The following is a 14,487-nucleotide window of genomic DNA, read 5'->3' on the forward strand; positions in this document are numbered from 1 at the left end:
TTATACAAGCTAGTGTATGTTGTCTATAACCAGAACATCTTCAGACTTTCAGCAATGTGCAACTTAGCCAAAACAAAATGCACATAAAAACAATGAATGTGAAGTTCCTTTTTCACATACAGTTACAGATTTCACAACTTCTAGGTTGTTCTAGGTTAGAGAGCCTTCTAACAAAACAATCACTTGATTCATAGGCAGACCAGTTGACTGTCATGCTTGTAAGGCACGTATGTCGTATTTTGTTTGTTAGCACTGCATCCCTGGTTGAAAAAAGATTCCACTCTCTGCCATTTAATTACTTTAAATAAGTTTAAGAAACATCATTTCACAAAGCAAAGGGTCACAGAATGAAAATATATAATAGCATGAAACACCTAACATATAGCATTACTCTTTAGAATTATTTTTGCTGAAAATCAAAGTCAATTAATTGTAGTTTTGGATTTAGTACCAATTCAAATTCATACAGAAGACGAAATCAAGAAAAATCTTTGGCAAAAAGCTCTAACAAATGCTTTCACTGTGCCTAGGCTTCCAATAGGTGTAGACCTGATTTTTAAGAGTTATGAATTCAAACACACTTATAACAAAACAGTCCTTGTATCATACTAGAGAATTACTCTTTAGTGTAGAAACACTTCTTACTAGAAATATATTACTACTTATTTCAGCAGAAATTCTGACCTTGCAAGTGTTGCGCTCAATTTCACGTTGCCTCTTTTCTTGTTCTTCCAGTTCTCTTTCTTTCTGTACCAATTGTTTAATATGCTCTGGATACTCATGTGCCTCAAGAAATTCTGCCACCAAAAACAACACAATAGTTTTAAATATTTTTTTTTCATATTGGGCAGCATCTTAGGAATTTTAGGGGTATATTTAGTAAGGTTTATAATAAAGAGCAATGAAAAGCTAAAAGCTAACTTTCTATGTGAAAGTTAATTTAGCTCACCCTATCCTCCCAATACCACTATCCTCTCCAAAATTATTACTCCTCACATGTAAAACATCTCCTTATTCTGTAACAATTTTTACTAGTTAAGAACTGCAAAACATACTTACTTGCATTCCTTGTTGGATCCTTCAGTCTATATATCAGCATGTATGCATTTGTGGAGCTGGTGGAGGAAAAAATAGTCATCTGAAATTATCAGACAGCAGGGCAATATTGACTTCAAAAGTTGTTTACTTGTTTTTCAGTACAAAGCTATGTCATATGCACCTTAGCAATGCATTAATTAAATAGAATTTTCAGAAATAAATATAGCTTAAAATTAAGAGTAGATGCTAACATGTTAAGCACATGCATCTTGAAATTGGAGCTCTTTGAGCGAGATCAGAGGAGAGCCACAAAGATTATCAGTGAGCTGGGAGCACCTCTCCTGTGAAGGCAGGCTGGGACAGTTGGGGTTGTTCAGCCTTGAGAAGGCTTGGGGGAGACCTCACATCAGCCTTACAGTACCTAAAGGGGGCCTACAGGACTATTTACACAGAGGTGCTCCTGCCCAGAACAGCTGTGGCTGTCCCATCCCTGGCAGTGGTCAAGGCCAGGTTGGATGGGGCTTAGAGCAACCTTACCATGGCAGGGGGGGGTTGCAACTAGATGATCCTTAAATTCCCTTCCAACCCAAAATATTCTTTGATTCTGTGATTTGACTGTGCTAAAACACCAAAAGAAGAGTAGCATTACAGTAATACTAACCTAGCAAAAGCACTGGAATAATAGCCTCTGCTTCCAGAAGATCCACCGTATGTTTTCTTAATATCTTCCTGAGTTATCTAACAGAAAATAAATTTAATGATTATTTGAGAAACTTCCAGTAACCAAGATGCATTTATTCTCATAAGGAAAAATGGCATTATGTAGTTAACATACAATATTAATCATTCTAATTCTTTAAAATACCTCTACTTATTTGCTGAGCGCAAAAAATTTTTTTCAAAAAGTGACCTGCCTCCTCATTTTAGAGTGAAGGCTTTTTTTTTTTTTTAAAGTAGGAACTTATTTAAAAATATTATCTAGATTTTTGACAGCAATACCACTTATGAGTGCATGTAACACCTGAAATACACCAGAAGGGCACATTTAACTGAATAGCCTGGGTTGTAATAGATCTAAAAATACACTTCTGCAAGCAAGAAATATTCTTCACATGTATAGAAGGCAAAATTATATATTAAGCTTTGTTTGTATATGAATAAAGGGTTCTTTATGAATGATCTCTCTTCCACATCAAAACCACTCTCCTCCTCCCCAGCATACAAAACCTGATCCATAAAATATTTGGAAATCAGTTACGCTAATGAGTGAAACACTTGTGTTTGGCAGGGCATTAGGATAAGAATATGAAACAAGGTAAATCTTTGAAATACTTGCATGTAAATTCATCTTGATTATAACAAGGTGGAAAAAAAAAAATCACATGCAAAATACAAACTTGCTGGTTCATCTGCAAGTATGTAAGTTAACTAAAAATATTATTTTTACCTTGCTAACATGTTGATCATTAAAGCTGTACCACTGGTCATCACTAAAAGATTTTATACAGGCATAATAATGGCCACCAGCAGCACTTCCAGAATGAACCATAACAGAAAAGAGTTCATACAACAAAGAACTCTAGGGAGAGAAGAAAAATGTGCAATAAATATTAAGATAAACAAAAAATATTTTTTAAAAGTTTTAAGATGATTACACAAATCCAAATATATAAATAGTTCTATGTTACAAAACAGATTTGCATAACAGAAATGTATTACTGCAGCAGACACTGAACAAATCAGAGCTCTGATATGCTAAACATGATACAAGAATATGTAACAATGGAAGGAAAGAGGAAAGGCTAGTGGGAAGAGAGAGAAAAGACCTAGACAAACAATCAGCCAAACAAAACACCCCAAAAAGACTACATAAACATTTTTAAATGGCTTAATGCATTACTGTGACTTCTTGTCTGTAGAAGCTCTGATTTAATGAATTCTTAGGCTAGATATGCATTAAGCACATTGCCACACAAGAAACAAAAGTAATGACCAACTTGCCTGCAGCTACAAAGTTCAGGCTTATTTGCTATCTCCCTTCTCTGAATTTTGAAAGATTACTTTTTTTTTTCCCCCATTTTTGTATGTCATCCCTCTAGTGACTTCAGGTCAGTTGTCCTAACTATGTCCTCCTTTAAGTCTCTTGCCTGCTCATTACAGGGGCAGAATGAGAAGCAGGGAAGGCCTTGGTACTGTGCAACACTGTTCAGTAAGAACTAACACACTGGTGTGCTGTTAATAGTCACAAATCCAAAACAGAGCACCATACAGACTAATATGAAGAAATTTAATTACATCCTAAACAAAATTAAGACAACATATTTTTAAACATACCTTTTCACTGCCAGCTTTAGAAATTCTTTCTGCTGCACTATTGCTTTCGAGGCAGATTCCTTCATCCACTCCATCGTCATTAGAAAAATCATTGCTCATCTGATCACTGTGACAGCTTCCTTCATTTTCAGCACCACTATCAGTGCAACTCTCAGTCTGAGGAGACTTCTTAAGAATAACATACATACTAATATTATACAACATCTATACTTACACAGAACAACAAATACTAATATATTTGTGAAATGAAACTATTCCAATCTGCAAAACAGTGAAACTCCTCAAAAACCTAGAGATCTCTGCAATTTAGCAAAGAGAACTGGCTTATTTAAGTTAGTAACTATCTTCAGACAATCTCTTACATCACTATTTTTAGTCTCATGTGCAAATGAATGGCAACTACTCATTTCACACTTGACAAGAGAGTATCTGTTACTACCCTGTTCCATTTATAAGTTCAATTAAATAACTGGAAGTTTACTATCAGGTAACAAATCCTCTTAAACGTGGTCCTATTAATCAGAAGTGATTTGACTGAAAACATTTTCATCCACAAAGATTTTTTTTTCCATTTCAACTCACTGGACACAGTCAAACTATTACAGTAGGACTGATTATGTTCTATTTGCTAAAAAGTATCATGTCAACAACACTATGAATATAGTTCATTTAGTGCAAGCCAGTATAACCATCTCTTTCCTTTCGATAATTCTTATTTCCTGATAACTTTCATTTTTAAAATTACTATACCAACATTTTTTTTTCTTATAAAGAAGATTCAAGTAAATTTAAAGCTTCTCTGGAATGGAACACTTTACCTCATCTTCAACATCAATGAAGACACTCATGTCTAACTCTTCAGGAAAAGTCATCCGATCATTGAGTTTAATTCTGTGCATAGTGGTATAATCAAAGTCAAACCTCTTCAGCTGTAATGTCAGCAGATAGGGGAAATGCAAGAATCGCAGACCCTAAGCAAAGTAAAGACAAGATTATGCTACCATTGTCTGGACTAAGTTTACCAAAAGCCATTTTAGCAAGTGATTTGGACAGTCTTTACCTTCCTTGCATCACATTTCTTCTTACATCGTTCACAAAAATACTGATTGGGGCCATCAAGAATTTCAGGCTGAATGAAAGCATGCAGTGCTTCTTCCTAATAATAAAAAGATGTTTTAAAAATTTTTTTACTCTCTTGGTATAGATCAGAACAATAAATTTACAATAAAATTTCAAACACAAATTACATTGATTAAATCTACAGCCAAAATTTGATTGACGTGAACTCTAATACAGTCAGTAAAATATTAACAGAAGCCAACCTTTCTATCCAGTCCAAGACTAAGCAGTCAAACCACATGATTGCTAACTGTATTTCATTCAGTATTTGATGAATTCAAACAGTCCTTTTCTTATAAATACACCATATAAAATATTTACTCCTGTTATCTTGCACATCACATTTAGCCATGTCTGTTTAATCAACTGCTATGAAAATAAGCTTACTTTTTAAACTCTACTTTGACCCTGTCCTCCCATAGCCTTGCAATGGTACTTCTGCATTTCAAGAAGAGCTTTTCCCAATAGATACCATCCAAGAATTACTGGGATGGAAGGGAAGCTGTAGGAAAAAACTATTACTCTTATCCTTAGCACTGTGCCTGATGACAACCTTAGTCCCACTGAACAAAGAGACTTAGAAAAACTATATTTGAAGATACTACCTCTTCTATGTGAAAGGTGGGGAAAGGATGGAGAGAGAATAATTGAGCCCAACTCCTAAAGGAGTAAGAATGAAATAGGTGATCTAGAGAGACAGAACTAGCTTCCTAGAACAAACCTTATAAAACAATGGAACAGTAACTGCAATTGTCCACTGCCTAAAATACCTGTCACTAATCATTAAATCCAGGAGCTTAATGATTTCTACTTTTCTCCTCACTATAGCAAATAATATTTGAAGTACATTAAAATTGACCATTAGTCCTCCCCCTAGTATCATTTGCAACAATGATATTGCACAGAAGTTGTATATAAATGAAAACAAACTTCTTCAAACAAAATTCACTAAGAATGCTCTGATGGATTCAGTGAAGAATTTTACCCAGAGAGTTAAAACCATTAACCCAGTAACCTTCCAGCCTTTGGGTTTCTGAACTCCAAGCAGAACCCAGAAACGTTCTGTTCACCTATGGAAATACCACCTGCATATTTAGACACATAGTTTAGAGCAAATATCAACAAAAATAATGCTTTAATAATCATCTCTTGGGAAGGTAGCTTTTTCCCTGAAGTCTGAACAAAAATAAGAAGGCTTAACAGGGCAGAGTAAACTCAAATTCTAACATGGCTGACACAGAATTTAAGATTACTATGCTAATCACATTGTTTGATACAGCACACTGGGAGGAAATCAAGAATATGACAAGTTTTTCAAAAAGCCTCCAACTCTTCCCTTCTTTCTGAGAATTCAGGGAAGCAGCAAAACAGTAACAAAACAGATGTTTTACAACAGCTCTGTTATTGTTCTAAGAGAAAGAACTTCTAAAAATTATTGTATTCCAGGTGATAACTACTTACAAAAATTGAAGGCTATCATCTCACTTCAACATTTTTGGATGCAACCAGAAGAGCTTTGAACAGCCCTGAAATCACAGCTTCTAGGCAGACTCTCTAGGTTTCTCTAGGGACATTCTAGTCTGAACTGAACTACTAGTTATGGACTTACTTCCTAAAAGCTACAGAGGCTGAGTTGCTCTTTACTCAAGAGCAACAAATACTTAATGTTTCATAAGATTATGCATTGAAATGTGAGGAATCTCATTATAAAATGCATGAAAGACTAAGAAAGCTAGAAATCTGTTTAAAAAGAGGCAGAAATTACTGCATATTGACTATTCTGTACACTCATTAGAGAATATTCAGAACTATTTACACGAAAGTTAAAAAGTTAATAACCAACACATGGAACATAATTCTGTGGTGATGTCATCTTTTATCTCTTATGAAGCAAATGCCACTCGAGACAATAAAAATATTGAGTTTAAGAAAAAAGTTGAATTCATGCATCAACATGAATGAATGGAAATATATGAACAACGGGACAAATTTCTATGTAATGCTTATGTAGACTCATGTGATGTGCAATTTAACAAGAAAACAGTATGATTATTTTTTGCAATATAAAAAAACTGGTGATCCTTCAGACAACTCAAAACTGAATGAAATATTGTGACATTACTCTTGTGGTTTCGCTGCTTACCACACATAGCAAGCTGTGCTTTGAAAAACCTGATTAGAACTCTTAAGATCTCCATTAATTTGAACTACATTAATATCCATGTATTTTTCAGTATTTGTACAGGGAGCATCATTGTTCCTCAGGTTTACTTTTTCCTATTTCCTCCATCTGTCTCCTATATAATCTTTACACCAAAGTTAGTTCTGCTGATTAGGATGTATCTTAATACAACTCCTATTCTAATGCAGTTCACCATTTTCTACTCTGACAGTATACTCAGCAAATCCAGTGATAAAGCTTCTACACTGTGATACCTATTGCATAATATCCTTTTTGTGCAATTTTACTTTTAGAGTGTTACCTTTGAAGTTACCTTCATAGAGGTAAATATTATGCAGTCTTAGAGACTACATAATAGAGCTACTATGCATTTTTACCATTCCCAACACACACACTTCAAAATATAGCATAAATGATCAATGCCAGTATGGCAAAGGCTATTTAAACTCTTTTTTATAGTTCAGAGAATCAAACAATCAAAGTCCAACTCACACTGTTTAGAGCCTTGCCCCACCAGTTTCTGAGTATATCCAGCTTTTAATATTCTGATTATGAGATTTATAACACTCAACATACTGAAATGCCATAACAAACAATTCAAACTAATTATTGTCTGGCAATTTCCCCTACACTGGATACTTTTAAAGATTCAGCTTGACAGGGTGCTGGGCCATCTCACTTAAATCATGTTCCTAGCTAGAAAGAATGGACCAGATGATCCTTGTGGTCCCTTCTAACCTGACATTCTGTGATTCTATGAAAGACAGGCATTTAGGACACACTCTTCTCCACAAAAATGTATTACGGTATTTGAAGTCATCATTTGAATTTGAGGAACTAATGAAAGAGGGCTTTCAGACTCTTGAGAGGGGTGGAACAGAGAGCTGTCTATTCCCTCCCATTAAGCCATGACAAGTACCTTACTGCAAAGTGTTGTATGAAACTTGGGAACCTTCATTAAGAGTTACACAATAAAAGGCAATCAGGCAAAACTGTGGAAAAAACTAGAAACTAACTGCCATCTCAGATTTGCAGAGCTCATCTAGTTTTATCACATTCAAGGAATATGCCCAGCTAAAAATATATGACCTTGTTGTTACTTTTTAAAAAACTAGCTCAGTGAACATCACATACATTTTCTACTTGCCTTCAGTTTTAGTTCAGCAACGATACCACAAAGTAAGTTCACACAGAAGTCTAAATTAATTTCTGCCCAGAAAAGGCCTACTTGTATGCATACTTAGACCCACAAAATAAAGGGTGAAATACAAAACACAGTGAAAACTAATAACACTTCATGAAGCAGAACTGTACTTGCTACATATCCAGAATATTTGTATTATTAGCCTTTTGACACTACAAAACAATTTCCAGTTCTGTAGTTACATAATTTCAGCATGCCAACTGCTTCCTCACTGCTTCAACTCTTCTTGGAGCTGTTCTTCATCTTGCAAAATTATCGTCAAATAAATTTTGCACTAAAAAAAAAATCTTTGTAGCTTACATCTAATGGTTACATTCAGACACCTACACCAAATATACCAGTACCTATAATTAGTGAATGAACTGGTTCTCCTGTTTACCTTCCTGAAATAAGCTGCATATTTTTGTCTGTATTTCTAGTGAACTCACAAAAAGACTGATTCAGATTTGTTTTCTTTTTTTAAAACCATGTCCTTGAAAATGCAGACATTTAAAGCACTTTTTCAGAAACCTTGAGATTCATTCAGACAAGATGTTAGTGCCTCAGAGATTCCCTAATGAGTTTGTAGCTATGGAGTCATTACATGAACTTGGGTGATGGAGTGAGGAAATAAAAAAAAAATTAAAAATGCAAACCTTAAAAACATATTGAAGAATTTCAGAACTACTTGGTATTAGGAAATAAAGCAAGCATAACATTATCCTTCCAAATTCTTCAATGTTCCTATGTATTTAACAATACATACATATTTATAGATAAATGCAACATTTCAGGTAGCTACATTTTTTTTTGTAGTACACAATGTCGAACAGTGGAATAATATACTTTATGTGGCATTCTAAATTTTAACCTTACTTTTAGCTTTTACATCCATTCTCTCTTATTAGAAAGTAATGGAAAATCACTTACCTCTAACTAGAGTTCTTTGAAGGTAGTATCCTCCTTAGATCCCCTATCTTGGGTTGTGTCGCCTGCTGCAAGTTCCCTCAGGAGCTGACTAGCAAGGTCTAAAAAGTTTTACATTCCCTTCTATAAGCCCTATTAGCGCATGTGTGAGGTTTTTGATCTCTCACTCATTCCCTTTTAACCTACACCTACTAAATCACCATCACCTATGGATCAATGGAGGATACTACCTTCAGAGAATTCCATTTAGAAACAGGCGATTTTTCCCTTCTCCAAAAGCAAGTATCCTCCATATCTCCCCACTGTTGAAGACTACAAAACTAAGAATTACATCTGCTATAGATAATACAAATGCAGGGAGGAGAATAAACTAAATATAATCAGAATATGAATTTAAAAAGTTCAAAAACTGAAGCATCAGTACAAACTGCAACCATGTATCTGTGTAACAAAAATCTTAAAATTATTTTCCTCAAAGTAGTAAACCAAGTAAATGCTAACTTACAGGAGAAATATCAAATACTACTAAAAGTAATCTGATATTTAAGTTCCTAATTGTTCAGGCTTTCTGTGCTTTTACAAATATGCAGTCTTTTTTTTTTTTTTTTTTAGCATTCTGCTATAAACTTCTCTGCTGAAAATTCAGTTTGAGACAAATGTATGATGCATTGTTAAATGCAGAATATAAATACATTGACCGAATCGTTTTCATTACTTGAATAGATGAATCTTGTTACTGAATAAAAATTACAACAAAATTTTTTTAGGGACTATTTCTAAAAATTAGATTTAGAAGCTGAAAAAGGAAGTCATCTACTTAAAGCAATCAATCTGTATCAGAGGGATGGCAGCTCAAAACAGCTGCATTAAGCTGGATATTTCTATAAAATTTTAATGCACTCTTAAAAAGAATTCAAAGGACTATACTAATTTGAATCCTTTTAATGAGATTAAAGTTCCTCGTTTTACTACTTCTCAGGATTGGTGTTTAAAGTTTCAAAGTATGAAGTTGTTCGAACCTACACTGCAGTTTAACCTAATTCTAAGAATCCTTAACAGAATTGCTGTTAAGAATTACAGACTACCCGTGCTTAAAAATATTGCCAGCATACTCAATACAAAAAGAAAAATACTTCTATATAATAAATAACCTTGGTAAGCCAATTACACAACAAGTGTTTGTTTAAAACAATCTTTACTGACATTTTGATTTATTCTTTCTCACAGCTTCATCCATAGGATGTGTATTCTTAGTCACAACAGTGGCAAGTCACAGTTTGTAATATTTTCTTTCCAAAGGAATGGAAAAAATTAAAAAAAAAACTATTTCCACAGATTTACTAAGCCGTATATAACGCTTGCCAACATCAGTAATGCTGGAGCAGCAGTGGCAAAGAACACTGATGCATGATATGATTTATCTTTAAATTGCTTGTTAAAAGCATGTGGTATTTGAGAAGTGAACTCTAGAAAGCACAGCAACAACATGGCAATTAAACTAAAAATTCTAGGGCAACATTCTGTTCCTTCACTAAGATTTTCAACAATGCTACAAAAATTTAGCAGATGTGTCAATAAAAAGAACAACCCAAATAAAACTTAGTGATCTCAAAAATATCTTGGATAAATGCTCAAGATTTTATCAGGAAGAAAATAATTACTACAGCCCTAAGGCAATAAAGTTGCATTTCCCCTCCCCTTAGACATGCACCAGTAGGACTCATTGAAGGGCAAAAGAAAAAAACAAAACAACAAAATAAACCAAAAAGCCAAAAAAAAAAAATCTTCTAGAACTTGCTAGCTGGTTCACTGCACAAAGACGAACACCCCAAGATGGAGTATCTAGGATGATACTTACCATGTAACAAATTATACCACTGTCGCATTATGTATTCTATGTGTGTATGGATGCACTATTAGTCAGCATAATAGTACACACCACGCTAGCAAACGCCTGGTTGGAGCCGTATGGTCTGATGACCAAAGGAATATCCAGGTAAGTGTCAATTCTCCACCCTTCATAGCCACATTCCAGACATCTTACGTAGTCCTTCAGCTTGCCTTGATACAGTTGATTTATAAGATCAGCCTGAAACAAGCAGATATTCAAAAGAGCTTTAAACAAGTGAAACAGATCATGCCCCTTCCTTTAGTTTAACAATAAATATAATTTTAATAGTGATTTTTTAGTTGCATAGCTACACATTTAGAATACTGCTCCCCAATAAGACATCTAGTTCTATTGTTTTTCCCTGCCCCATCACTGCAGAAAACATGTATCAAATAAGCTTCTCTAATCACCTTACGTAAGCTTCACAGTACGCTTTACAGTCGTATCTTAGAAGTGATTACAAAACTACCAAAATTGGAATTTATACAAGCCTGATCTGGCAGATACTGGTATTAGGCTGATACTACAGGGCTTCCATGTCTCAAGAGGTAGATGCAGAAAGCTTAATTATTTGCCAAGCTATGAATCTGAAAATTTGCCTATAACAAGTTGGCCACTTGGCAGAATGTAGCACATGTCACATATGTATTTCTATCTTTGTCCTACATTAGGAGAGTGGGCTTGAGCTGCAAGAGCCTGCAACACAACCTAATAAATACTGACAGTGAGGAAGCTGTCATAGGAGTTACACAATCACCTTGTGTGCTTCAAGTATCTTAGACTAAGTGTTCAGAGCTTAGAATATTCTAGTTTTAAGTAGGGGAGGAAAACAGGCAACACACACTGGGAAGTCAAACATTATAGTAGCTTAACTATTGCCTCAAACAAGAAAACTGGCAACTATTGCAGACTTTCAAAAACCTCATATTTAAAATTGATCTAATATTTTTCACAATCATCCCTGAAAAAGCTAGGAAAACCCCACAATAGTGTCACACTAATGGCTGAATGGAAAAAAAGTTTTAATAAAATTACCTGTTCTGTTTGCTTCCATTTCTGCTCCAAAGCATCAAACATGACTCTACAAAGCTCCTGCACATCATGCTGCTGCCATGCTGTTAGGAATTTAAATTAATCTTGATTAAAATGAGAGCTGTTACTATTCCCAATACTAACTGCAGCCTGAGATGTCCTAAAAAGCTACCAGTAAGTCTGTACCTATCATTTACTACATTTTTCACTATTGAACTATTCAACTCCACAAGCAGATGCTTCTCAAATTAAGTTAGAAAAATAGGCAGCCAACTTCCTCACACTGTTTATGCATAAGCAAGAATCGAGCACATTAGCAAGAGTATGTAAAAAATTCAGAAACACTAATATACACTAAGAAAGGTCTGACTTATTTCCCAGTATGTGTTGATCCTCTAAAACTCTGAAATCCAACACCTCACCATCACGTGAATACTGCGTGTAAAAATCAGCAGGTTATGGGGCAAAATTACACTATATAGTCAAAAGAAGACTAATACAGTGTTTGATTTTACTAAATTTTCCATATTGTTTTCTACTTAAGTGGAATGCGTGCATTTGACACCTGTGAGTCAAAACAGGTAAGTTTCTCATAAAGAGCAACTTCCTTAGTAACTGTAATGATGGCTTAATTACATCTAGTGCTTTCTACTTTAATAGCCTAAGCCCAGGCATTATTGATTTAAAAATCAAACCCACAACACAATAAAAGTATCAATTTAGGCTATTTTGTTTCCATTGAAATAAAGTGGATCCTAAATTATTTTTACTTATTCCAGTATTTTCCCCCATTAAGAGCAGTTTATGCCCCTATATTTGCTGCAGAAACATATAAAAAAAACTTAATAGCTGCATTATTACCCTCACTACTATCCCATCCAAAACTCCGTGTAACATCTGTTGTTTCAATAGCTCTTTTTTTGCTGGTCTGAAGTAAAACAAACAGTCTTTGAAGCTGGTAGGGGATACTTGTCACAGGATCCTCTTCAGATTCTTCAAATTCCCATCTATTCACAACACAAGATACTTCACAAAAATGCTTTGAAAACATTACTCAAAGATATTTAAATCAGCATTTATTACATTTCAAGAGGTCTGCTAGACTACAGAGGTTAACTGAAGCTCTGGAATAAATTATTATACTATTCTTCAAATGTTTCAGTCTAACACAAACAAATGAAATAATTCTGAAGCCATTCATTGCACAAATAAAGACATGAACTGTACTCAGTATCAAACTTATTTTCAAGTTTGATGTTTTCAAGATGGGGCAAATTCTTTAAAAAGCTTGTCCATGCCACAGCTGACAACATCAATAAGTATTTTACTAAAAATCACAAGTTTTAAAGCAGACATACTGTATAAAAGTTTAACCTGACTTCAAGAGTGACTCGAGCTTGACATCAAGCATGCTGTCCAGTATCCAAACAAGGAAATGTTGACTGCAGGAATTCAAAGGGTCTTCTACCATTATATGAAAGCACAAATTTAAGAATGGGTTTTAGTTACATATACTCACTTATACAATGCATTTCTAAATTCAGGAGTCATGAAAAGTGTTTGTAGAAGGCTGTTCAAGTAGCAAGTCATAGCTTGATTTACTAGCCCCACATAACCTAAAACCAAAACAAAAGTAAGATCACTTAACACTTTAACAGTTAATACATCTGACAAGAAAACAATTTGGTGATAGTGTTTTAAGAACTGCAACCACCTGTTGTTATATATTATTTACAATACAAGAATAGGAAATATTACAATTGCTCATTTCTGAGGGCAATAGCGAACAACAGTTTATAAACAGAGATACTTTCCCTGAATGACAAAGCTATTTTAATGATTGTTAAGTATGCTTCACAATAATAACCAGTATTTAATCTTCAATCCTGCACTAGTGGGGACATAAGTAACTGTAAATATGTTAATAGTAGATTTAAATATTGTACAAAAGAAACTAGAATTTATTAGAAAACTGTGTACTAGCTCACATATTGCCTCATGCCAACTGCTAGTTTTTATGTAGATATATTTTGTTTCTGCATTGGTTTGTGCTATCATCTCAGAACTATAAATAAGAAAAACGATCACTGAAGTGCCCACATAGATCTATATTTTAAAATCTTATCCCATAATAATGAAAACAGCTACTTAAAATTAGTGTCATTTTTATTCACTGAAAATGGAATTGTTTTCTCATATTCATCTTATTGTAATTTTAAGATTTTCTCCAAAATATAAAATACTAGCAACTGCTGCTAAGAGGGCAGCACATACTGAAGCACAGTGTACTAAAAATATTAAATATGCCTATTTACACTCTAAAACACCAAGTACTAAAAATAAACAATCTTAGTTCCATACTAATATAAGTAAATATAAGTAATATACTAACATAAGAATATATAAGTAGACATATAAGATACGCAGAAAAATGACAAACAATGCAGTAGTGATCTGGGATTTGCTTTTTTTGGGAGGGTTTCTTTAAATGTATTAAAATTTATTTCAAAAATCTTCAAGTGCTGCTATTTGAAAAAGTGGTAATATAATTACAAATTAGCATTGCCTTTACAAGACAGAACACTATACCTGTCTCTGATTTGCTCAGGACTGAAGAATAAGAGTAGCTTTGACTGACATAGTCATTTGTACAGCCAACAGAACCTTCCCTTGGAAGAGGGCCTATAAATCTGTCTTGTCCACTGTCATCTGTTGTACCTGACTCCTCCTAAAAACACAAACACAAATTTTATGCAAAAATTACTCAACACATTTTTACTG

The 14,487-nt window shown here is 34.2% G+C and overlaps 1 protein-coding gene across 3 annotated transcripts in view; it reads right to left on the bottom strand.

The window, feature by feature from the left end:
• Positions 1 to 14,487, bottom strand: part of USP47 (ubiquitin specific peptidase 47) — a 45,235-nt gene that overhangs the window by 14,517 nt on the left and 16,231 nt on the right. For 2 of the 3 annotated variants that reach the window (XM_071762290.1, XM_071762288.1), the window contains 12 exons: positions 14,296 to 14,434; positions 13,226 to 13,322; positions 12,568 to 12,713; positions 11,710 to 11,789; positions 10,723 to 10,872; positions 4,433 to 4,528; positions 4,191 to 4,343; positions 3,373 to 3,540; positions 2,486 to 2,617; positions 1,700 to 1,776; positions 1,060 to 1,115; positions 685 to 797 (listed from right to left, as the gene is read on the bottom strand). In XM_071762290.1, the coding sequence (XP_071618391.1) occupies positions 685 to 797; positions 1,060 to 1,115; positions 1,700 to 1,776; positions 2,486 to 2,617; positions 3,373 to 3,540; positions 4,191 to 4,343; positions 4,433 to 4,528; positions 10,723 to 10,872; positions 11,710 to 11,789; positions 12,568 to 12,713; positions 13,226 to 13,322; positions 14,296 to 14,434 (1,407 nt within the window). The remainder of the gene's footprint in view (positions 1 to 684; positions 798 to 1,059; positions 1,116 to 1,699; positions 1,777 to 2,485; positions 2,618 to 3,372; positions 3,541 to 4,190; positions 4,344 to 4,432; positions 4,529 to 10,722; positions 10,873 to 11,709; positions 11,790 to 12,567; positions 12,714 to 13,225; positions 13,323 to 14,295; positions 14,435 to 14,487) is intronic. The other variant, XM_071762289.1, reaches the window with a different exon arrangement.

The sequence above is a fragment of the Heliangelus exortis genome, chromosome 18 (assembly GCF_036169615.1).
Source record: "Heliangelus exortis chromosome 18, bHelExo1.hap1, whole genome shotgun sequence".
NCBI lineage: Eukaryota > Metazoa > Chordata > Aves > Apodiformes > Trochilidae > Heliangelus > Heliangelus exortis.